This window comes from Sceloporus occidentalis, unplaced genomic scaffold, assembly GCF_023333645.1.
Source record: "Sceloporus occidentalis isolate IW3139 unplaced genomic scaffold, rSceOcc1.0.p SCAF_10, whole genome shotgun sequence".
In the NCBI taxonomy this organism is placed as follows: Eukaryota; Metazoa; Chordata; class Lepidosauria; order Squamata; family Phrynosomatidae; genus Sceloporus; species Sceloporus occidentalis.
This window is the reverse complement of record NW_028316990.1, coordinates 28662335-28688418: the sequence shown is the minus strand read 5'-3', so window position 1 is coordinate 28688418 and position 26084 is coordinate 28662335. Positions and strand designations below refer to the sequence as shown.

Below are 26084 nucleotides of genomic sequence, written 5' to 3'. Positions count from 1 at the left end.
GTATCCCCCCTCAAAAAATTAGTATCCCCTAAAAAATGTGACTAAGGTAGGATTCTCTCTGGTGTAGGTCAGTAGAGATGCATGAGGTAACACACCGAGTGAGGCCAACCTGAAGGACGCCATTGGCCCTTGTGCCACTGGATATCTCTATGAAACCACTGGGAGAGGAGGTGGTACATTAGTATCCCCCCTCTGTGACTGAGATAAGGTTCTCTCTGGTGAGGGGAGGCCAGTAGAGGTGTGGGAGTGACACCATGAGGTAACACAACGTGTGGTGCCAATGTGAAGGAGGATGGGTATGTGTGTGTGTTTGTGGTAACACCATGAGGTAGCACACTGGGTGATGACATGGACCTGAGGGATGCCACTGGGTCTGTGCAGTCCTTCAGGATTCAGTCTTGTGATGTTGGAGGAGGTCAGTGGAGTTGTGGGGGGTGACACCAGGAGGTAACACACTGATTGGGGCCAGTCCAAGGGAGTGGTGTGTGTGTTTGTGTCTGTCTGTGTGGTGACACTGTGACTGAGGCCCCTGGGAAGGAGCTGAGCCTTAACCTCGTCGAGGAGGAGGAGGAGGGATGCTAGAAAGGGCGGGAATCCTCCTCCTGCTACTACGCATGCGCGGAGGCCGAAGAAGAGGGACTCGCTTGGGTCGGTGGCTGGTGCTACTGCGCATGCGCGGAGGCCGAAGAAGAGGGACTCACTTGGGTCTGTGGCTGGTGCTACTGCGCATGCGCGGAGGCCGAGGAGGTACCCACTTGGGTCTGTGGCTGGTGCTACTGCGCATGCGCGGAGGCCGAAGCGGGAGTGGCCAGTGGCGCAAGGAGACAGCAGCAGCAGCAGCATCATCAGCAGCAGCATCAAGAGGAGGAGGAGCAGGAGGCGACCCAGAGCGAGAGAAGGAGAGCCAGGCGCCGCCATCCCTTCTTGTTCTCCCTCTCCTTCCAAGATGCTGGAGCTGCAGCTGGAGGAAGGGGTGGTGGTGGTCGGGGTGGGCGTCGGGGGCTGCTACCCGGGCGACGACTTCTGCTCGGGGGGCTCCGGGGTGATGTCGGAGCGGGTCTCGGGCCTGGCCAGCAGCATCTACCGCGAGTTCGAGCGCCTGATCCGCTGCTACGACGAGGAGGTGGTCAAGGAGCTCATGCCGCTGGTGGTCACCGTCCTCGAGAACCTCGACTCCGTCCTCACCGACAACCAGGAGCACGAGGTCGAGCTGGAGCTGCTCCGCGAGGACAACGAGCAGCTGCTCACCCAGTACGAGCGGGAGAAGGCCCTCCGCAAGCAGGCCGAGGAGGTGAGAATGGAAAGGGGGGATAACCCGGTTTGGAACCGCTTTAAGTCGTTGTCTGGCTCATTGCTATGGAATTCTGGGAGTTGGAGTATGTTGTGGGCTCAGAGCGGAGCGGAGCTCCGCTCTGGGCCCACAACATACTCCAACTCCCAGAATTCCATAGCAGTCAGCCAGACAACAAGTTAAAGCGGTGCCAAAGCGAGTTATTGACCTTCCCTGGAGCCCCCTTCCTCCCCCAGGCATCCATCCATTGGGGACCATTGGCCAAGTCCAGGCTGGGAGATGGGGGGGCTCTTTGCCCCCTCCCTGCCGCCTCCTTCCTCCCCCGTAGAGCTCTGGTCAAGAGGGGTGAGCCTTGGCCACCTTCTTCCCCAACCCTTGCTTGGTCACAGGTCTGCTGGGGGAGGAAGGGGGCTCCAGGGGGCTAACAGGGGACCATCCATTGGGAGCCACTGGCCTTGCCCAGGCTGGGGGTTGGAGGAAGGCAGCCCTTCACCAGTAGACCTCTGGCCAACCCAGTGTGGGCCACTGGCCAGGCCCAAGTTGGGAGATGGGGGGCAAACCTTTGCCATCGCTTCCTGGAGCCACTTTCCTGCCCCTGTAGACTTCTGGCCAAGCAGAGGTTACTTGGAGACCCATCCAGTGGAAGCCCAAGTGGCCAGGTCCAGGCCGGGAGATGGAGGGAGCCTTGGCCGCCCCTCCCTGCAGCTGCCTTCCCAGGCTGACCACAAAATGCAGGCCATTCAAGCTAAAACACTCCTATAAATATTGCTTCTTAGTCATGCTCAAAGTGGAGGACATTTTGGAATTCCTCCTGGACAGAAGGTTGAGATGTAGGATGTGTCCTGGAAAAGCAGGACGTCTCCTGCACCTTCCTGTCCCAATAGGCCTCTGACCAGGCAGGGGCTATGGCCAGTGGCTTCCCGGTGCATAATCCACCTGCTCCGGCTATTGCTGCAGCCTGTGATTCATCACAATCCGCTAGGGCCCTTGTGTGAGATGAGAGGGATGCTGGCTTTTCTACTCTTCCTTTAAGAGCCCCTTGTAAGGCCCACAGGATGATGGGGATTTGGGGTGCTGACTGGGTTGGAAAGACATCAGAAAGGGAAGAAAGCAAGTGGGTGCAGGGGGGGGGGTAGAGAAAAGGATTGGAGCTATTCCCAGAATGTGAAAATCCTAGGAGAGTTGGAAGAAACCACAAGAGCCATTCAGTAAGAACAGAGTGACATGGTGGGGATGTAAACCAGGGAGAACAGGGAACCAAGTATCCTTTAAAAAGGCCATTGCGATCTATCTGGGCTCCTGAATAGGAGGAATCAACAAATAACATTTTGTTGCGTGCCCTATTTGTGAATTTGTAGGGTATATGTGTCATAGAATCAGAGTTAGAAGAGACCCCAAAGGCCATCCAGTCCAACCCCATTCTGCTATGCAGGAACTCTCAGTCAAAGCAACCCCAACAGATGGCTATCCAGCCTCTGCTTAAAGACCTCCAGAGAAGGAGTCTCCACTGTCTAATAGCTCTTACTGTCAGGGAGTTCTTCCTAATAGTGAGGTGAAATCGACTTTCCTGACATTTGAATCAGTTGCCCTGTAATGACAGAAAACAAATTTGCTCCATCTTCTGCATGACATTCTTTAAACAGGGCTATTATATCGCCTCTTAACCCTCTCTTCTCCTCGCTAAACATACCCAACTAATGTAGAGATGCCCTCAAGCCTGAATCCTGTGGTTAGGAATTTTGTTCTTCTCGTTGTGTTGGCTTCAAGTCCTTTCTGGTTTATGGCAAACCTAAGAGGACCCTATGGAGGGGAAGGTTCTTGACAAGTTTCTTCTGAGGGGCTTTGCTTTTGCCTCTGCCTCCCTCTGAGGCTGAGAGAGTATGACTTGCCCAAGGCCACCCAGTGGGTTTCCATGGGATTGATACCCTGGACTCCAGAGTCATAGTCCAGTACTCAAATCACTATCCTGTATGGCTGGCAGTCAGATGAAGTCAAGGGGATGTCAGATGAATTTCACAACATGGAATGTTTCTTAGCGTTTTCAGCAGAAAGTATGATTTGGTTTGCAGGCCCAATGTCTTTGCTTCTTGGGCAGCTTCTCTCTCGGCCTCCTCCGTCCCCATAAATTCTGCTTTATGTCCTGATATCTCTGCTTTCAACCCATTCTCCCTCTATTGCTGATTGCTCCATGCATGACCCTTCCTTCCTTCCTTCCTTCCTTCCTTCCTTCCTTCCTTCCTTTTCTGTTCCTGTGGAAGCTCTCCTCCCCACACCTATTTTTTGGGTTCCTCTTTCTTAGCCTGGTGAAAAATAAGGGACAATCTATATGGAGCAGCAGGTGCACAGGTTGGTGTGCTGGTAGCCTGAACTTTTATTGAGGTTGTCTTTATCTGATCAGGCCCACCGGAGTGGTGGGGAGCATTTTCCTGGCTGAAGATGCCATTAGAGGTTGTTGCTGTGTCTTCTCATTGGTCTTGGGTGCCTTTTTCCAGCGAATCAATTGGAATTCCTTGGTGTGTTCCATTAGCCATTGTATGTTTGTAATGTGGCCCCTAGTGCCTCTTCCTTACCTGAACCGCATTTCCACTTCTGGGATTTCTCTCCCCATACAATCCGCCCCACACTCACAGGTCTCGTGGGAAAAAACTTTTGAGTGTTCCCAAGACAAGATACGCATTGACTGCGCAAAGGGCTTTTTCTGTGGTGGCCCCGCAGTCTTGGAACGCTCTCCCTGAGGAGCTCCGCTTAGCCCCCTCCCTGGAGTCATTTAAGAAAAACCTTAAGACTCATTTATTTCATCAAGCCTTCCTTCACATGTCCTGACTGTTTTGCTCCTGTATACTATTTATTGTATTTTTAGATTGTTTTATTATCTTGATTGGTTAATGATGGATTTTAATGATGTATAGTAGTATATGGTTTTTTATGAAGGACTTTCGCTGTTAATTTTGATTTTTAAACTGTGATTTGTATTGTATTATATTTGTAACCTGTATCGTATTGTATCTTATTCTGTTTGTAAACCGCCGTGATCATAGGAACGGCGGTATATAAATAAAATTTCAATCAGTCAATCAATCAATCATATATGGTTGTATGGAGTCTAGGTTGCAGAATTTTGAGCATAATTTTGCTTGCATGGAAAATCAGTGCTGTGGTCCTATAATTGCTGCAGTCTTGGATCACCTTTTTTGTGTGGCTGGAGATGCATATTGATAGTTTCCAATCTGTTGGCCACAGCTTTGTTTTTCCATATTTGTTGGCATATTTTAGTTAGCACTTGCATTGATCCTGTCTGTCTGAGTTGTAGCAATTCAATATTGTCTCATCCTGATGATTTATTCTTCCCGATTTATCTTATTGAAACTTCCAGGTCACTTTTTAGAATTTAGGATTCATCTTCATATAGCTCTTTGTTCTAGGTGTGATGAGTGTATAGAGTGTGTATAGGCTTCTCTATACTTGGTTTCTCATTCTTTGCTACAGTTTAGAAAAGATTGTTGATGACCAAAATGGTGGAACCATGCCCTATGAGAAGTGTCTTAGGGAGGTCTTTAAACAGAGGCTAGATGGCCATCTGTTAGGGGTGCTTTGATTGAGAGTTCCTGCATGGCAGAATGGGGTTGGACTGGATGGCCCTTGTGGTCACTTCCAACTCTGTGATTCTATGGTGGCATATGTTGTAAATTAAGTGAACCAGCTGATCAATACCTGGAGTTGTGAAAATAAACTTTTTGTGGAGAGGTAGTATTCTGGTGAATCCCAGTTGCTTGAGAGAGTTGATGGCCCAAAGGAGAAGGGCTATAGTCCTCATGTCCTGCTTAAGGGTTACTGTGGGAAAACGGGTGCTTGCCTAAGATGGACCTTTGGTGTGATGTAGCAAGGCACTTTTTTCATTTAATGTCTTGGCCAGCATGGTGTAATGGTTTGAGTGGTGCACTCTGATTCTGGAGGCCAGGGATCAACTCCTTGCTTAGCCATGAAACCCGTGGGGTGACCTTGGGGTAGTGACACTCTCTCAGCCTCAGGGGAAGGCAGTGGCAAATTTCTGAACAAATCTTTCATAGAAATCCCTATGATAAGGTCGTCATATGTTGGAAGTGACTTGAAGACATAAAACAAGAACAGTCAATAACAACAACTTTGTACTCCAGACGAGTGTCTTTCCCAGTTTCTGATTCTCCCCCACCCCAAGACCTCTTTCTAACCCTAACTTTCCCCTTGATGTGGCAGTTTTTCTCCTTGTGCAAAGTATCCAATGTGATTGACTCTGAAACTGCATTTCTACAAACCATCAGTGTTTGTATGTGATACAGAAGACATTTCTTTAAAGAGGATGCTTTTGTCTGTCTGTGAATTGTGCAAGGGCTATAGCAGCAATGTCTGCTTGCTTTTACATTATTTATTTATACATCACTCACCTTGCCAAGATAGTATTTGATGGCGTTGCTTCCTGGCAGCTCTATGGTGTGGGGGGGGGGGCTTTGGATGGAGTGCAAAGGCAAGAGAATAGCCTCTGTTGTTTTGTTGCTATTGTTGTTGTAAACTGCCCTTGAGTCCAGGACTCATGGCATCCCTGTGGATGAGACATCTCCAACACACCCTGACATTAACCTCTCTGCTTAGGTCCTGCAGGCCCATGTGTAAAAAAGAATGTAGAAATAGCTCTAAACCATCACTATTGTACAGATCACTTTTGGACACCAGCAAGTCCAAAATGGCACATTGTTTAAATTTACATTTTAAAAATACATCCAGAAATACAATAAACAATCAAAACTGCAGATGTAAGCATTATTTAATCCAGGATTTTACCAAAATGAAACAAAATAAAACAAGTAACCAAAATTAGACATGACTTGATGTTAAGAAAAGATTACAAATAAGAGTCCAATAAATGTTCTTCTTTTTGAACCACAGGTAAAGTACATGATGCAAATGTACAGGCAAGGTACATGATGCAACATTGATCATTTGCTGGAGCTAGTCACCAATATGAGCACGAATTGGTTGTAAACCAACAAGAGCAAAAGGCAATAGGTGTTCATCGGATTTCTCTCCAAACTGTTGCTTGCATTGCTGGTGGCTTTTCAGAGCTGTTGTGTGAATCTATGGCCTGTTACAGACAGCCAAAATAAAGCTGCTTCAGGTCTCTTTGGAGGTATGCTATTTAAATGATGCATGGGTCCTAAGAGTCCGGAGGTCACGCCAAAGCCACATTCCATTCCTAAGCACTGGAGTGCAGCTTTGGTGCAGCTTCTGGATTCTTAGGATGCATGCAGCATTTAAACAGCATACCTCCAAAGAGATCCGAAGCAGCTTTATTTTGGCAGTCTGTAACAGGCCTATGTACTGAATAAAAGGAAGCCATGTGTTCCACAGATCTTCTCCATCTCCTCTTTCTTGAGATGGTCTAGAAGTTAATTTTTCCATAAAGGCAGTGTACCAGACTTTAGACCACCAGCTTTTAAGGGATACAATACTTAAGATTTTTACTGACTAGCAATATCAAGTTGGACAGCCACTATGAAAAGTAAAGTTAATTTCCTTTTAGACACATTTTTGTTGTCCTCAGAATAAATAGATAACAATAATAGTATATGCCATGGTTTCACTTTTTGAGATATAATAGAAGATATAATATATATGCTAGCCAACCAATATTCATGTAATTTCACCCCCCCCCCCCATTTACATAGGTGGATAGTAGTTCTCCGCCCCCCCCCCCAAAAAAAAAAAAAAAACCCTCTCCAGCACAGGGTGGAGATTGTGGAGTTTAATCTACTCAGCCTAACAGTTGTAAATTGCCACCCAGATAGAAGGTTTATTGAATTTTCTTTAGTTGTAGCGGAAATCAATTTAAAGATGGGATATTCCAAGTCTGAAACCATTCCAAATCAATAATTGTGCTATTTAATTAGTTCCCTATGTTAGTTTTAATCCAAATTGATTTTAAAAACTGTGCTTTGATAAGTGAATATATTTTAAAGATGAGTCCTCCTGATTATATTTTAGATTTGTCACAGAATTTGTTAAATAATCTAAGCTTTTTTTTTTTTGCTAGAGATACAATGTATTAGTCAAGCAGCCACATGGAAAGTGAATTTGGAATAAAGAGTTGATTTTTTTCTTTATTAATGGGTAACTCCTGACAAATCAAGTCTTTGATTTTGAGACATGTTTATATAGATTAATGTATTTTGCCCATGGATCTGTCCCATTCACTCTGGCATTTAACTGGTCCAACCTGCCTCCATGCTGTGGAAATTGGCCCATTGCCACTGCACCATTCTCCTTGCAGGCACCCAGAAACGGGATGCCTGGCTTCACCCACTTGGCCAGTTGCCTGTATCTGACATCACAAGCCACAACTGAGGCCTGCAAACATGCAGATGAACTGCTTGGTCATCCCAAATTTGAAAACAGAAGCATTTAATTTAAAGCAGTTTATTCCTGTTATACAGGGCAGTGACTGTATTCCCTGGGTTAAGAGTGAAATGCCAAAAGACTTTAACATTCCTAACCAACTACTCTGTGATGCGTTTTATCACTTTAAGCCAAATGTGCAACCTTTTTAAAAAGGTCACACAATCAGTCTGGAAATGATGGTCAAAATAACATCTGCTCTGGCTTCACCAGTAGTTTTATCCACTCATATTTCAAGTGCAAACTCACTCATGTCAAAATCCAGAAATTGAAAGATCAGGTACCTTTAGAATCAAAGATCTCATTGTAAGGGGGAAACCATATATAGGGGGAAAGCACAGCTCAAGAAATACATTGGTCTCTGCAAAATCAGATTTTTACTTCTGCTCCATATATATTTCAAACCCATGGTCTTCCCCAATCTATCACAAAAATTGAATTGTTTTTGTGCGCTGTCAAGTGATTTCCAACTTCATATTGGTTTTCCTAGCAATATTTTTGAGAGGGGGTTTGCTATTGCCATCTTCTGAGGCTGAGAGTGTGTGATTTGCCCAAGGTGACCCAATGGGTTTACATGGCCAAGCCAGGATTCAAACTCTGGTCTCTTTATTAATCCTTAGATTCAAATATCAAAGGGGTGACATCACAAATCTATAACTGATTAATAGGACTGACCTTTCTTCCATGCATATTTTTAAAAACCCCATGTGAAAATAATTTAAACCTAAATACATCTGGTAGCTCATAGAATAAATTGTGGACCACAGTTCCTCACAAAATTGTATGACCAAGTGTGAGGGAAACTATGCTATCCTGGTGTACGGTACAGCATCTCACTTCTGTGCTGGAGAGGTTGCACATTTAGAGGATGTGGATATGTGGCTCAAATGTTCTAGTTAAGAAATTTTGGCATGGTATTTTCAACTTTCATTCAGAGTGGTTAGGATCAAGACGTATACTTTTGCTATTAATAACCATATTTAGTGGCATCCTTAGGAACATTGTGCACAAACGTTCTATCTCCTATCATCTGCTAGGATGGAAATAGCATCAGTTATAATGTATGTAATGTATTTTTGAACTGTGATTTTAATTGTGTTTAAAATGTGATTGTTCTGGTATTAGCTAATTCTTTTTGTGACCCACCTTGGGTCCCTTTCTCCAGGAGAAAGGCTTCATATAAATGGAATAAATAAATAAATGTGCTTTGCTGATGGCCTGTTCTTTCAAGGATGGCTACAAAGAGCATGGAAAATAGCACTACAGGAAAAGCTGACTTGCACTTTGAAAAAGAGCAAAGATCATAATAATGAAAATAAATGTGTAGCAGTGTGGTACCCTTTGATTATGTTTGCAAATAAGGATTCATCGCCTTATAAACCCCTTCATCATTTAAATAATTTCTGGAAATCTCTCTTCTATTTGGGGTGGAAAGGCAAATGAACTACATAAACCCCACTCGTTTCTGTGATAGTAGTCAGTGCAAAGAAAACAAAACGCTTATGCCATGTCATCACTGAATTTTCAATGAAGCTGACATAACAATCCCTCATTGTGAATTTGTTTACCTTATCTTGTTTTGTTTGCTATGAAGTTTTCATGGTTATGAACCATTATATTTGTAACAATTCACATTTGTAAAGCTTTATGTTCTTTTAGAATATTTTTTTTGAAAAGGGAATAAATATTTCCAGTTACTTTGTGAAAAATGCCAGTGGGGCATTGAAGGCAAGGATTGATAAATGCAGTCTTTATGATCAGGGGAGGTATGCAGACAAAAATTCTTTTAACTATAAAAACTTGTGTTTATTATGTTTTGGAACTAAAGTAGGCAACCTGGTGCCTTCCAGATGCTTTTGGATTACGGTTCTCATAATCCTTAACCATTGGTCATATTGGTTGGGTGACTGGAGCTAATGAAAGTTATAGTTGTCCAATAATCCAGAGAGCAATAGGTCACTTACTCCTGAATGATGGACTGCCTGTCTTTTGGTATTTGAGATTTTAGTTTTAAGATAAGAGCAAGCAATAATAATCAAAAGTATATATTTCTCCTCTTGAAACACTCCTTGCTTTAAAAGTCTCTGTGGTCCAGTTTATTCGTGTGCTTCTCTTGAATTACAAGCTCAGGTGAAAGAGCAAATTTTTCTGCAACAATGAAAAACTAGGAAGTATACAATTGTACTAATGGAAGATAAAGAAGCAAAAGAGAAATCAGCTGAAAAAAGTATATCACACTCAAGGGCAAGACACATTTAGAGACATGTCATTCAAATTTATTATGGGCCCAAACAGACAGGCCAAAATAAAGCTGCTTTGGGTCAGTTTGGAGGTATACTGTTTAAATAATGCATGCGTCCTAAGAGGCCGGAAGCTGCGCCAAAGCCATGCTCCAGTCCTAAGCACTGAAGCGCAGCTTTGGTGCAGCTTCTGGCTTCTTAAGATGCGTGTGTCATTTAAACAGCACACCTCCAAAGTGACGTGAAGCAGCTTTATTTTGGCCTGTCTGTTTGGGCCCATAATATATATGGTAATAAGAAGTCTCTTCTCTACAGTTCCAATACTGAGATTATGTATATATGTATTTATGAATACAGTATGTAGAGAGACCCTTTGAGACTAACTGAAAGAAAGAAGTTGGCAGCATGAGTTTTCATAGACTTAAGTCTACTTCCTCAGATGCTCCTGCTGCCAACTTCTTTCTTTCAGTTAGTCTCAAAGGTGCTACAAGATCTCTCTGCATACTGATTCCACAGGCTAACATGACTATATCTTTGAATTCTACCTTTATAAATACACATACACATGCTGTACACACAAATATTTTTTTACACTGAATGTATGGATTATATTTTAAACTGTTGGCGTGTCCTGTTTATGTAAATCCTTGAAATCCAAGGCCTGTGTTTTAATATCCTTCATTTGTTTTACTATATTTTAAAATGCTTCTTTTTTGATACGCTCTCTCTCTCTCTCTCTCTCTCTCTATATATATATATATATATATATATCTCAAAAAGAAGCATATGAAAGTATTTCTGTATAAAACTTGATCTACTGGTGACAGCATTTACATATCAAAAAGAAGACATTTGGTCTTGAATCCTGTCACTGGGGTCAGCCTCATCCTTACCCACAATGAGGCAGTTGCCTTAGGCAGCTAATTGGGAAGATTGCAAAAAGTATATTGGGATTGTGTACCTCAGAAGCCACAATAACTAGACTAGCCTTGCATTTGAGTGATGGTGGGGGTGCTGCCATTTGCTTCTTGCCTCCAACAAAACCCCGTGTTCCAGTCTTGTCAAGTCAAATGCTGTAGCTTTCATCTTTTTACATTCATCTTCTCTGCTTGTTCTTGTCCCTTGTTAGAAGTTCATTGAATTTGAAGATGCACTGGAACAGGAGAAAAAAGAATTACAGATACAGGTTGAACACCTTGAATTTCAAACACGGCAGCTGGAGCTGAAGGCCAAGAATTATTCAGACCAAAGTAAGTGGAAAGCTGTTCATAGTCATGCACACATTGTGTTAAATTCAGTAGATCTCATCTGCAGAGAAAATGAATGACCAAGCATATGTAATTTACGGGTAAGTAGTTCATGAACATATATTTCAATTTCAGCTTTGCCCTTGCAGCAAAATCTTTAAAAAATAATTAGAAAGTATTACTTGTTACACCAGTAAACAGATTTTATTACCACATTTTGTGATGCCTTTGAAATAAATGTTAATTTTGCTCATTTTACTAAGAAAAAATGGGTCGATTACAACAGGTAACCATGTAATTCGCAATTCATTGTTTCCAAGCTCTGCATAATCTCAATCGGATCTTGGAATGTTACTTTTAAAGAGTAACTTTTTCTATTACTCTGTATTTTACTTATTCATATATTTTTCTTTTTTAACATAGAGTGTTTTACTAGTTTTGTTGTACGCACTGTATTGCCTAGTGTATCGTACTTATATTCTTATTATATTTTTATTCTTATTTTTATACATTTTATTTTCACATACTTTTATATAACTTTTATATAGAGTTTGATACAGAGTTTTATTAGTTTTGTTGTATTTTGAGATGGGCTAAGGGCTAATCAATAAATATTGAAAATATTCAGTATTACTATGTAACAGTGTTTGCATTCCAGGGATGAGAACAAGTAGCTTGTTACATTATTTCTTGCACTTCCAAATACTTTTCCAATACTTCATGTTCCCTTTTTGAAGAAAAAAGCCTTTAGTATTGATCAGAATGACATGGTTTTTTTTTAAAAAAAAAACCCTATAGAAATGTCCCTTAAAAGTAATGTTTAAAAGCTACTTATTGCACCTTTACATCAATATGTGTAGCCAGCATGAATTGATCTTCACAACCAGGAGAATATATATATAGATCTTCAAGATTTCTCTGGGTTTGATTCAATTATTCCTCATTCATCTAGCAATTGATACAGCCTTATAAATTCTTGGCATGCTTGGCCACCTGAAACATATTCTGTTTCAGTAGACATAGAGCCAGAGTAATGTGTTTCTTGCTTGTCCAGTAACTATTGACCTCCACTTGCACAAACCTGCTGACAGATTGGGATCTTCAGTGTTCCTGGCAGCTTGTAGCTTTAATTTTCAGTGTTTGAATGTGCCCTTTCTGTTTCTGGCTGTTCTTTTCATTTGATACCTCTTTCTTTTTTCCTTTCTTTTTTCTCTGTGACTGTTCCCCCTCTCCCCCGAGAAAGAAATACAATTTCCTTCTGCAATATCTTGAAGTGCAGTTTCATAAGAGGTGACATGTTAGCCATCTTTAAATATCCAAAGAGCTGTCATATAGCAGAAGGAGCAAGTTTGTGTTTTGCTGCTCCAGAGACCAGACCACAACCAAATGGATTCAAATTAGAAGAAAGGAGTTTTTTCTTCTTCTAAATATTAGGAAGAACTTCCTAATAATAAGAGCTGTTTGACAGTGAAGTTAAAGTGTTAGATTCTCCTTCATTGGAGGCTTTTAAGCAGAGGTTAGATGGCCAATTTGCAGGGGTGTTATCATATCAGATTCCTGCAATGGCAGGAGATTGGTGTAGGCAACTTTTCTTGTCTTTTCCTGCTATGTGAATCTCTGATTCTACAATTCAGTAACATAACTTTGCTCCTACTTATTAAATTAATTTGTAAAGTGCCTTTGTTGCACCTTAGTCATTCCCAAAAGAAGCTAGTTACAGCATCACATATATCTTGTTATATAGCTACAGATGATACATCACATATACGAAGTTATATAGTTACAGATGATGTATCACATATACCAAGTTCTGATCTCAGTAGTGGAAGTTACATTTTTCATTCAGAAGATCATTTTTGCAGAAGATTCCAGGTTCCAGCTATAGAGTCTCCAGACAGGATTGAGAAAAGCTTCTGTTTGAAGTCATGGAGAACCATTGTCAATCCATCCTGTGACAAATGGCCTGGCATTTTCCTCTCTTCCAAACAGTGTTTTTTACTACTACTACTTGGAAGTGCTAGGCATTAAACTTGGAATTTTATGCATATAAATTAGGTGGCCTACCTCTCAGCTAAAAACAAAGTGAAACTGTTCCACTCTTTTGTTAGTGTTTGTTAGTGTTATTCAAGGGGTTAGTCACTAACTGGATTGATTAATATGGCGTGCTCTTATTTCTTTTGGAAGATCACTTGTTGCTGCTGCTGTTACTGTTTTCCTTCTGGGATTTGTAGATCAAATTCTTTTTCTCTCTCTTTCTTTTCTTCCTTCTTCCTCAATGAATAGTTTCTCGGTTGGAGGAACGCGAATCTGAAATGAAGAAAGAGTACAATGCTCTTCACCAGCGGCACACAGAGGTATTTCATCTTATCTGGATAGTACTTCATTAGTGAAAGTCAACTATCCTCATTCTGATGCCCTCCAAATGTGTTGGACTACAAATCATGTTATCACTGACTGCCAGATGTGCTGGCTGGGGCTGGTGGATATTGGAGTTCAACAGCATCTGGAGGACTACAGGTTCTTGATGGAAATCACATCATTGTCAGCTATTGTGTTCTCTGTGGAAATGGCTTATATTGAGAAAATGGCTGACCAGAACACAAAATGATGGAATGTTTTAAATCCTAAGGTACAAGAAGGAGCTGATCTGACCATTGTATTCCTCCTTTCTTCTTTTGCAGATGATCCAGACCTATGTGGAACACATTGAGCGATCCAAACTGCAGCAGGTTGCTGCCGGAAATAGTCAGAATGACAGTGGCCTACCAGGGAGAAGGTAGGTCTGCACCTTGATTTTTCCCTGGAAGAGCTTAGGTGACTCCTGAACATATCTGAGCAAAACAACATTGTACCTTGTGCATCTGTAATTCCAAAACAGCACTCTTGGTCTGCCATGCACCCGCCCCTTCCTCCATATGGTTTGTTGTTGTATGTCTTCTTCTCAGCCGTTCAAAGAAATGGGAACCATGTTGTATACTTAGTGCTATGTGCCCATCACACATGATGCCTAGCTGTTCACCTAAATTATTTGTGTGCATTGTTGCACTTTTTCATGTGATGAAGGGAGGTGGTGTGCATTTTTGTGCTTCTGTGGATATCTGTGACATCACATTAGTTCCTGTCTACATTTGTCCTTCTGTTTGTGCTTGAACAGGGAGACGAGTTACTTTTTGTAAGCAGGGAGTGGGTTACTGAAACAGGCCTGGTTCTCCACCTCTGCCTCTTTAGATTGAGGGTCCTTTGCCATTTGTTAGCTAATCTGGATTCTCTTTGAGGTCTATCACCTTCTGACAACCTAGGCATCCCAGATCCCTTTCACATGTAGTCTTGTTAAACAAGGTGTCCCCCATCCTATATCTATGCATTTCATTTTTCTGCCCTAAGTGCAGTATCTTACATTTCTCTGTGTTGAAATTCATTTTGTTAGCTTTGGCCCAGCTTTCTAATCTATTAAAGTCATTTTGAATTTTGCTCAACTCCTCTGGGAGTTAGCTACTCCTAATTTGATGTCATCTGCAAATTTAATAAGCATGAATGACTGATCTGGGGACTTGAACCTTGATCTTCCAAACCCCAGCCTAGCTACCTCTCTACCACATCTTCTGACTCTTTGGACACACTCTTGTTAACACAAGAGAGGCTGCAACTCTTATATTTATGGATCCATCTTAATGGTAGAATATTGTAATGAAATTGCAAATTTTAACATGGCTGAGGAAGGTCTGCGCCTCCTCACATGTAGGGGAAATTGAAAATTATCCAAACAATACATAAGAGAGCCATCACTAAAATCAGCTGAATTAGATTTGTGCAGTGATGCAAGATGAAGAGTAGGAGCTCAAAACCCTTTCTCTGCTAGCATGGTCACTGGAGATGGCTTGGCACTGAAGTCTAGAAAAGCAACAGAGACACAAGATCCATGCTGAGTAAGAATAGTACAGGCACAAAACAACTACTGTACTTGAATTTTTCCAGCTGTGGAGGAAAACTGGTTGTAGCAGTGCAACCTTAGGTTTTGGAAATGGTGTGTGTGAGAAAGAACTAAACATTCCCTTTCCCCAGGACCTTTGTTCTTATCCACCTTCCCTCTCATTCCGTCTATCATTCTTCTCTGCATGAGTCCACCAAGAGATTCTTGGAGTTTTTGTGTGTAAGGTATAGTTCAGGTCAGTGGCAATTATTCTGAGGCTTGTGACATGCTTCTGTTGTCCACATGTGTCAGAGTCTTCAATCCATGCTGGCTGTCCATCCACAGAGATATGAGGGATGGGAGCCAGGGCTATTCAGGCCACTTGCCACTGTGGATAATCCTTGCTCAAAGCGATCCCTCCATATGGTTGCATCTCATGACAGCTAGGAGAGTCAACATTTGGGTCAGCTTTTTCTAACCCTGGATCTTCAGAAGTGATTGAACTACAGCTCCCATCATCCCCATCCAGCATGCTCAATGGTCAGACTTAATGGGAAGTTCTAATCCAACAAAATAGGAGGACCCAAGAGAAAGGATGATCTAGAGAAACATTTCCTATGAGAAAAGAGAATAAGCCTGTTCTCTCAAGTGCTCAAGGGAAGGAGGACGTTTTTAAAATGCTTTTTTGTTTCCACGTAGGGTTGCCAGGTTGGAAGTGGAACAGGGCTCTGTAACTGTAATCCTGAACATATACAGAATTACTACAAAACATTGTCAAGCTGAATGAAGGAACCTGTCCTCTCTTTCCTCACAACTTCTCACTTTCAGCTGTAGCTGTCCCCTCCCAACATGGTTCTTGCCTCACTGGGGGGGGGGGCTGGTTAAAGGGCATGAAAGAGTGCCCTGCTCAGCTCTGCCTGCTCCCCTGCCCTCCAACAGTGAGGCAGTAGTCATGTTGGGAGGGGACATCATGCACCTGGAAGGATTGCACAGATAGGTGTATATTTGGTTAATTTGCTCTCTTGGAGACAGAGAAGGATAACAAAACATACAAGACAATAAAGCCCTAAGCATTAAATAGCCTTTTCAATCTCCCCATTTCCTAGTATTTACTCCTCTCCCTAATTGTGAGACTCTGGGCTTAAAGCAGTAGTCTTTCACACTACTGGCCACTTTTCTAAACTCTAGTCTAAACCACAGTTCTGCAACTGTCATGTCTAGGTTGGTCTGCCTTCTTGTACTTGCACAGTGCAACTGTACAACACATTTTAGTTCTGCCCTACTTTGGTGCTAAACTGGAAGAGCTAGAAGCAGTGTCTTAAATGGAATTTACAGTGGGAGAATCCTCTGCTGAGGACAGCACTGTTTACCCATTTCTGCAGATAAGACAGAATTTTATTTTTCAATTTTATTTAGTATTTATACCCTGGTCCTCTACCACAAACACTCTCAGAGTAGCTTACAAATTATTAACTTGCAATTTCCCTGCCATCAGGATTACAATCTAAATAAGACGAGACACTCAAGGAAAAAAAGAATGGCAGTGGAGGAGTGGTTAAGTCCACCAGATACTACTGGTTTTTCTCTCTGTCCACGTCCAGGGCAGTACCAGTTGGGATGGAAGGAGAATATTTCATCTTCTTCAGAGCTTAGGCATGATGGAGGTGTGCCTGTCTCTTCTTATCTCCCTCCAAGGCCAGGTCAGTGGCAGTTGGGATAGGAGGACCTTTCATCTTTTTTTGGGCTTAGGCATGATAGAGTTGTGCCTGCATCTTCTTCTCATCTTCTGAGGCTAGGGCAGTGGCATCTGAGATGGAGGGAAGACATCTCATCTACTTCTGGGCCTAGGCATAATGAAGCAGTGCTTACCTCTTATCTCTCATTGAGGCCAGAGCAGTGGCTGTTGGGATGGAGGGAGGCAATGCTGGATGAAATACACACTTCTGTGTATAGTCAAATATGCTCACTGAGAACTTCTGATCCCTTCAAAGTGGCCTCTATCAATGTACCTTTAAAGAAGCAGGCGCCATCTTTGGCCAGGAGGTATGCACCATTGTTTTTTGGGCTTGCTGCATGTTTATGAAGCTGCATGTCAAACGTCTCCATCTCTGCTCAAGTGAGCAATTTGGTTGTGAGCTACATGACTACATGTGTAAGTGTGCTTGCATGATCATTGCACTCTAATGGTTGTTCTTTTGTCTTGCTTCTTGTGCCGTGGACTCTCTTGTGTTGGGTGTTCTCTGTTTGTCACTTCAGTCATCGCCAGTCATGGAGGAAAAGGTAATTTGGGGGCAGCTGTGTATAGTGGGATGGGTAGCAGTTGGGGGTGCTGTTGTTGGTGTTTTCCTTTCAGAAACATTTTCCTTTTCTGTATTGACATGGATCAAACTGGTGAATGGAAATGAGACAATCTGTTTTCCTCATTTCTAAAAAAGGATGGGCAACACTTAGCTTTCCAAACAGGGGCAGTTAACTTAATTGTGAAGGCCACAGTGAACCTGCTCTCAGTTTTATTTTGGGCTTCAAATTTAGCCCCCAAACAGGCCACGGACAGCTCATTTCAAGCCAATGGATCCACTGCAGCCCTGCCATGCAAGCCTCTGGCTGTCTCTGCTTCCCAATCAGCCCTAGTGAGTCAAGGCAGTGGTGAAGGATCATCGGAGTTTGGGCCCTACAAAATCACAGGGGGCACATGCTGCTTACTCCTGGTTTGTGGACCTATTTATCCCTTGAGCAAAGAAGTGTTTTCTTTATCATGAATCCAATGTTCATTTCATTTCATTTATTTTTATTTATTTAATTTATATCATTCATATGTCAAGTTTCACTAAAACTGGGACTGAGAGTGGCTTACAAGAGTAATTAAAAAGTTCCAGATGAAAAAAACCAAAATTGTAATGTTTAAACACAACGAAACAAAAATTATAAACAATTAAAATAAAAATACATTAATTACATCCACCTGTTAAAAGTCCCTTTCTCTTCAGCCAGTCACTTGCCAGAAGCCTATCTGAATGAAACGTTAAGGTGCCAGACTAGCTTCCCTTGGAAAGGAGCCTTGAAACAGTTACCAAGAAAGCCATTTCCATTGAGGGACCCTAAATTCATGCGAGAGAAAGAGAAAAATAATCACTCTTTCTCCTTTATGCCATTTTAAAACCAAGATTTGGTTGCACTGGCACAGGTGTATGTGCGCTCAGATGGTGAAGGCTTCTGTTAGAACTGCTAACAACTGGAGAGAGAGCTGTTTCCTACCCACCATGAAACTTAATTTGTTCATGTCACCACCACGACTGCCACTCTGGCTTTATGTTCAGTGGAATCTGAGTGTCAGACACCAGGTTGGGCACCCTCTGTTTTTGAAGAATCTTGCTTTCCATTGTGGCATTGCAAGGGCACTAGTGGGGACTTGTAGTTGCTGCCTCTTGGTTGGATCCCTGGGGAAAATCTTTTTGTGTGTGCTGCACAAGCAGAGATCCATGCAGGGATTTTGCCTTTGCTGCAGCTCTGGTTCTGGCATTAGCCAAGAAGAGACTGATTAGAGTTATGCTGCCAACTGCAGAGCTTTATGCAAGACTCAGATGTAGTATAATAAGACCAGGCATTCTGGCAGCAAAACTGGTTGTTGAAAGAAGTAAAAGATGCTCCCTATCCTTACTCCTTCCATTTATTTAATTTTCATTCCACGCTTCCTCCAAGGAAGAGAGCTGTCTGCCACTCAGAATGGATCATGGCCTGACTTGATATATGGCAGCCCCTCATATACTTTTCATTGGATAGCAGGTGTCAAATAGGATGTTGTTGCTTCAAACACTGAAAAATGTATTCTGCATTCTCTATGACTGAGAGGTTTCAACAGGTGCTTTTGCTTTCAATCATACTTCTACCCCCATAAGAATGAATAACTTGAATGTTGTCTTTGAACTAGATGTCCCCTTCTCAGACCAAAAGCTGGTCCTAATACTGTGTTCTGTGCTTCAGAGACCTGATCAAGCTTCTTTGGTGCGTCATTTGTGTAACATGCATCCTGCAGAGAAATACAAAGCTCTTCTAGTTTGAACAAACCAGATGGTTTGTTTTACACCAGGCCAGTATAAGTTCAGACCAGTAATCCTTAAGTTTATATTGAAATGGGAATGTGAAGTTTCCCCTGAATAGGTTGCATTGCATTCGCTATGATGGTTTGTTTTGATGCATTCCCTATTTTGAGGATTTGCTGTTTTCTCTGACTATTTCCTACCTTTGCTCTTTCCCTCCTTCTCTCTTTTGCTTTCTTGCTCTAGCGTGAAGAGGCGTCCTAATTCTCTGAACATCCCCCTCACAGATGACATGGTACGTGGGCAGGGTGGGGGCAAGATCGCCCCTGCAGTGGACCACTGGCACCTCAGTGACCTCGGCCAGCTGCAGTCCAACTCCAGCTACAAGGTTCCTTTAATACCATCATGGAAATGAGGGCTTTCTGCCTGCATGTGTATCTATAACCCTTTGCAGCCAAGACTTATTTCCTTAGGCAATGGGTGGGCATCTGTAGCTTTGCACATGTTCATGGTCTATAGCTGTGCAGCTTAGGGCCAGAACTTGGAATGTTACTTATTCCACAAGGAGCCTTATTCCATAAGGAAAGAAAGCCGAAACAGATCAGGAGAGTAGTAGCTTTTTTCTTCCCTCTCCGCATCCTGTCATAGCATTTCCAGTCACCTTCTCAAGGGAGATGGTCATAAAAGTAAAACAGATTTTTCTAGCATGACAAAAGGCATTCTTTTACAACCATCTCCCTCAGATAGAGAATAGAAGTGCTTTGACAACATGCAGAGAAGCATGGAGGAAGCTGCTGCTTTCTCGTTCCATTTTGGCTTTCTTTTTTCATTCAATAAGGGTCTTAGTCTCTGTTAGCCCCTTCAGTATAATTTGTTATTGTTATATCTCCAGTTTTAAAAACTAACATCTTTTTCTTTTTTTAAATGAACTGTTAAATAGTTAATAATTAAATACTGTATATACTCAACTATAAGTTGACCTCATGTATAAGTCGAGGGCATATTCTGGGGTGAAAATTATGGATTTTGCTATGACCCGTGGATAAGTCGAGGGTAAAATTTAGGGGAATATAGCAAAAGATCTAAAGGATGAAGCAAAGCAAAACAATGGCAAAGAACTTAAAAAATTCCAGCAAACATAACTCTTTGTGCTTACTCTTAAGATTGTATGGATGAGAATGTAAAGGGGGTTGGTGCTTCACATATGGTTCCTTCTTTTAAATAAGAGTTAAGATACAGTACTTACAGTGACCCGTGAATAAGTTGAGTTAGTTATTTGGGGTCAATTTTTTTGTCCTAAATTTCTAGTCTTATACATGAGTATATACAGTAGCTAATTTTAGTTCATTTTAGTTATTTCAAACAGCCACACAAATGCTAAAGAGCCCATAGTACAAAACACTCTCCTCCTGTTTACTGTGTTACTGCCTCTTTCCCCACAACAGAGAATGAGGGAGCAGCAAGGAGACACAGTGCAAGCTGTCACTTGATATTTCTCTTCCCCCATTTAGAGAGACCAACTACAGAAGTAACTAAAATGTTAGTTAGATCACAAAAGGAGTGAAGTTGGAGGAAACAAAACAAACCAGGAAAAGGAATTAATTAATTGGGAAGGAACTAGCTTCAAATAATTAATTTGCAATGCATTATTTCCAAGCTTTGGCTAGAGCCCTCGACTTATGTGGCTAGAGCCAAAGAGTTACAGTGCAGCAACATCTGAGAAGAGGGAGGCTTACATTTTCAATCCTGTTCTACACTGGTGCTTTGCTTAGCTTAATACTGCATGAGCGAGATTTCTTTTCTTTTCTCCTGGCGCAGGAGGTTTTTTCACCAGGTTTTCTGCACTTAATACTAGTGAGCATAGTCAAAGAGAAGGGAGCTGATAACACTGAGGCATAAAATCACAAGTTGTTGTAGTAGTACAGAATAACAGATTTTGGAAGAGACATAAACATAATCTGTCTTTGCTCCTTCTGTTGAAATTCTTCTGGACCTCATCTCTAATAGATGGCCAACCAGTTTCTCCTTAAAAACCAATGATGAAAGAAACCCTACCCATTTCTGGAATGGTCTGTTCTGTTGCTAAAGTTGTCCTGTCAGTAACTTCTTATAAATTCAGATATAGGGAATCTTTGACCTTCCAGACTTTTAGACTACTTCTAATACAGTCCTGTTATTGCTCGTGCAAATGGAAATTGTAGGGCTAACGGGAGTGATAGGCTAAAGCATCTGGAAAACCTAAGGTTTCCCATCCCTATTCCAAGCTATCATTAGCTTGGAGAGCCAGTGTGGTGTAGTGGTTTGAGCACTGGACTACAACTTTGGAACATGGTTTGATTCCCTGCTCAGCCATGGAAACCTACTGGGTGATCTTGGGCGACTCACAGTCCTTTAGCTTCCTCCCCAGAGCCTCATAATCCCTTATAATATTTTGAAGGCTACATCTTATAATATAATTTCTTCCAATGAAGATTAGGAGGAAGAAGTATTTGGTGGTGGGCTTGATGAACCTTATAAGTATATCATAGTTCTTTTCCTCAGCACACCTCTCGAGGCATCTCATCAGGCTCACATATCATTACTTCTCTTCCTCTCTCCAAGGAATTACCTAGTTCAATCACTATCTCTTCTTTTCCCCCCTAGGAGCTGACAGTAGCTCTTCCATCTATAGAACCTTGTAAGGTTGCCTCCATGACTTCAGAGGTGTGAGGCTGTGGTCCCTGTTCATTTGCCTCAAAATTCCTAATTAATGGGAGAGCTTAAATTGATTGTGTGGCTCAAAATATGCAACATGGTTCTTGATAGTTGTGCTTCGGTGTGTCACATGCTTCCTGTGTTTGGCAAACATCCCACACCCTACTAGCTTCCCCGAGTCTTGCTGGAGAATTTGCTCCATTCTTTCAACAACAACAACAACAACAACAAATATAGTTCCATTCTCCCTGAAAAGTTGAAGTGTAGATACTAGGGTCTCAAGCTCCTGTACCTTCTTTATCAACAGAGTAACCAGATCCAGCATTACAGTACTACATATGGCAAACTTATTTTGACCGAAACAGTAACTTCAAATTCTGTTACTCTCCAAAACTGGGCATGTTGCCTTTAAGAAATGAATGGTTGCAAAGAGTTAAGTAGCCATCTTTTCATAGTCCTCATCATTGTTCTGCTGCTTTTTTGTGTGTATGACCTGTAAAATTCTAGCTGGCATTGCAGTAAGAGAATTATGTACTTGACAACAGTCTTCAAAAGTTTTTGTTTGAACTACAACTTGGGTAATTCCCACTGCTGTTTGAGGGATTCTGGGAGTACTAAAAAAACTACTTTAAATTGGCCGCACAGAAACTGAGAATGGCTGAGATTGGGTATAGTTGCCAGAGGTACCTAAAAAAAAAAAAAGGGGGGGGGAGAAAAAGAAAAGAAAAAAAGGCTGCATTTTCTCCCAGGGGTAGCCTCTGTTTGCAGTAGATGTTCAGCTAGAACAGGTTCCACAATGGTCCCCTTCAGCAACAACGCCAGTTTGAAGCTGATCATGCAGCTCAAGCATCATCAGCATGAGTACTGTAATGGTTGGATAGGTGGAAATCCACCTCTAGTCTCATTAAGAAAAATCATACGAATATGGAAACCCAATGGGATGTCATGGCAATTGGTATAAATTATGCTAGTACATAGTAGTGGGAATAGGAGTAGTAATAGGGTCAATTCAAATTGTTGTGTTGCTGTAGGGTAGCCTCCTGAACCTGGTACCCTCCAGATGTGTTGGACTATATAATCCTCAACCAGCATGGCTGTACTTGCTGGAGATGATGGGAGTTGGTAACCCAACACATAAAAATGGCAACCAGTTGGAAAAACTGCATCTGTTTTGCTGTCTTCTCCACACCTCCATCTGCCAAGGCCTGTGTTTTTGTTTTAAGATCCCCCCTCCCTATTGTGCTTCCTTTCCACACTTTTGTACAAGCTGACTGGAGCTTTTACCCAGTTCCCTTTTGTTGATTTGTCACAAGACTCTTGACTTCTGGCTTGTTCTCCCCTAAGCAGTGAGTCCAATATCCAGTTCGCTTTGTATTTATACAAAGAGAATAATGTGGTGTGAACTGTGCCACATAAGGGAAGCGGGAGCCAGTGTGGCCCAGTGGATAAAGACTGGCTCCTGCTCCCAACCCCTTCTGACTCTGAGTGCCTCCAGGCAGCCTGCTCATAGCACTAGCAGGTTTTACATTGGTTCTGTCTTTCCTTCCTCTGCAATTTTTTTTCCTGGTAAGAAAAAAATGGTAGAACCAGTGGGGAAAATATGGGAGCACTACATACATAATAGACTTCTTTTTGGGACACCCTTTCCCCTGTTAAATTCTTTGTTTGAGACAGGACAGCTGGGCAATAAAAGCCTTGTCTGTATTTTTAGTAAATCTTATATAATCATAGGGATTGTTCTTCATTACCTGCCCAGTTGTCATCCCTTGTAGCGGTCCTATATCTGGCGTTTTGAGGAATGTCTCTTCTTTCATTTCAGAGACGGGTAGCTTAGAGAAATGGAAAATCTGCTTGGACTGAAATCTCCTAAGTGATATTTTTGTATCATATTTCCTCAGAGATTTTTAATCTATACCTGTCTGTTCAAAGACATAGCCATGTTAATGTGTTTCAGCACAGAAAGAATCCTGTAAAACCTTTTAGTCTGAAAAATATCCAGCAGAACTTTTGTGGATACCAATCCATTTTATCAGATGCTTTTGCTAGAAATTTCTTTTTTTCCCCCTTACTTAACCTCAAAGGTTCTACAAGATACCTTTATATCTACTATATCTATATCTATATATGTTTATCCTTTCAGAATAAATGTTTCTGAAAAGAAATTCTGTCTCACAAGGGAAACAAATTTTCTTAGTGTTTAAAGGAAGGGTAGAGTAAAGGAAGTGAAAGATGGGGGGAGCCTTTGAAACGCCGAATGCTGTGAACTTCAGTCTTTTATTATTGGTCCTGTGGACTGCTGGGAGATGAAATTCAAAACATATGGAAGGCCAGTGGTTCCTTTCCACCTTGATAATAACTAGTTTTAGTGGAAAGCTGGTTGGAGGAGGGAATGGGTGGGGATGGGGATTATTGAGGTCCCTTCCACTGTCGAACGTAAACTGCCAATGAGATGCATGGCCACAAAACTCACCTTATTATATTCTGTATCACATTGAAGATGGCATCTGTAGGTGGGCAGCCAGTACTTCTCTGGGAGCTGAATTTGCCCACACAGCTTGCCAGATGAATGTAGAATAGGAGTACAGAACCAGTGCCCTTACAAGAGGTTGTTGGATTGCAATTTGCATTGGCCCAAGCTTCAGCTGCATAGCCAGTGGTTAGGGCTGATGGGACTTATGCTCCAATAATATTTGGAAGACCACATGCTCTGTTTCTGAATAGCCCCTCAAAACTGGGATGCTAAATCAGGGGTGGTAACCTGCAGTTCTAAAGCCAGAATTAGAAACATTATTTTTGGAGTACAACTCTCAAAAATCTTTCCAGACAGAAGGGCCATGTTGGCTGGGAGTTTATGTCAGTTGTAGTCCAAAAAAAGGAGGGAGAAATGGCATTGCCATTCTTTGCTACTTTTAACTCTGGCCTTTGCCCTACACCACCTTCCAACTCCAAGAGGTTTCCCTCTAGGGAATGTAGCCCTGAACAGCAAAAAGGTTCCCTTCACTGTTGAAGCAAAATTGTCCCTCTGTTGTTTGTTTTCTAGTTGTCATTCCAGTCTGTACTAATGGTACATAGCCTTATCACAGTGCTACAAGGCAGCCATCAGGCCAGAAAATGAAAAAAGTGACTAATACATTTGGATACCTTTCCCCCTTCTCTTCTTTTTTTCCTGTCCTACACCTCTCCAAACAATATTGTGCACTAGTGCCCACCTGATGAAATGTCTGAATCCGGACAGTCTTCTGCAGCTGCTACACCAAGCACCGCTGGAACAAAATCCAATACACCTACTTCGTCTGTTCCTTCTGCTGCTGTCACTCCCCTAAATGAGAGCCTTCAGCCCATGAATGACTACATCACATCAAAGAACAACAAGCGATCCCGGGAAAAACGGAACAGTCGGAATATGGAAGTCCAGGTTGCCCAGGAGACAAGAAATGTGAGCATAGGTATGTCTCACACATAGCCTATTTAACTAAACCAGCTTCAAAATAATTAGTTTGTGGGGAGGGAGATAATGGCCATTCTTGGTCTCTCACATAAAACGTGTAAGAGATGCCTGGATATCTTAATTTGGATATTTGTTTAATATGTACATATGTTTAGTATGCCAAAATCCAATACAGAAGTGACCTAACACATTTTATTGCCTACAGTGGAGCAACAAATAGTGTTCCTCATCCTTGCATCTTAAAGAACATAGTTCCCAGAGCCAGCCAAGTTATTTTGACACGTGAGACAGAAACATTTCACAAGTGAGGGATTTCTGCATCTCTTGTCTGATAGTAAAAAATACAGTAATAAATTATGTAACACATCCATTATAATCTATAATTTAATTAATAGCTTTCCTTTCATGAAGGCATTGCACAATTGCCTTCTTAATAAATGAATGTGTAAATGACCTTCTGAAGTCCAAAAACTTTACTTTCCTTGTAAATGGAGCTCTGTATTTGCCCCAGTAGGTAGAAGAGTGTAACCAGAGGTGACCTGAGATTATTCACAAATGTATTTAATTTAAAGATTTATTTAAATCACAGTTGACCAGCAAGGAATAAAGTGTATGAGGTAAAGAAATAATAGACCAAAAATCAGAAATAAATTAAATGTAGAGAAAATACTGTGCGATGATTAGAATAACTTAATGTGTCAGATGGAATTGTCTTTTATATACAACAATTATAACATGGGAAATTAGTTAGAGTAAGTGCTTCAAAACAACAACACATTTGTGTCTAATCC

General features: G+C 41.8%; 1 protein-coding gene across 22 annotated transcripts in view; it reads left to right on the top strand.

Moving 5' to 3' along the window:
* Positions 1–823: 823 nt before the first annotated feature.
* Positions 824–26084, top strand: part of LOC149306278 (C-Jun-amino-terminal kinase-interacting protein 3-like) — a 78083-nt gene continuing 52822 nt past the window's right edge. For 13 of the 22 annotated variants that reach the window (XM_089477059.1, XM_089477054.1, XM_089477049.1 and 10 more), the window contains exons 1-7: positions 824–1291; positions 11087–11207; positions 13488–13558; positions 13886–13980; positions 17371–17394; positions 19398–19539; positions 25048–25291. In XM_089477059.1, the coding sequence (XP_089333185.1) occupies positions 947–1291; positions 11087–11207; positions 13488–13558; positions 13886–13980; positions 17371–17394; positions 19398–19539; positions 25048–25291 (1042 nt within the window). In that variant the 5' untranslated portion in view covers positions 824–946. The remainder of the gene's footprint in view (positions 1292–11086; positions 11208–13487; positions 13559–13885; positions 13981–17370; positions 17395–19397; positions 19540–25047; positions 25292–26084) is intronic. The other 9 variants (XM_089477064.1, XM_089477063.1, XM_089477057.1 and 6 more) reach the window with 3 other exon arrangements.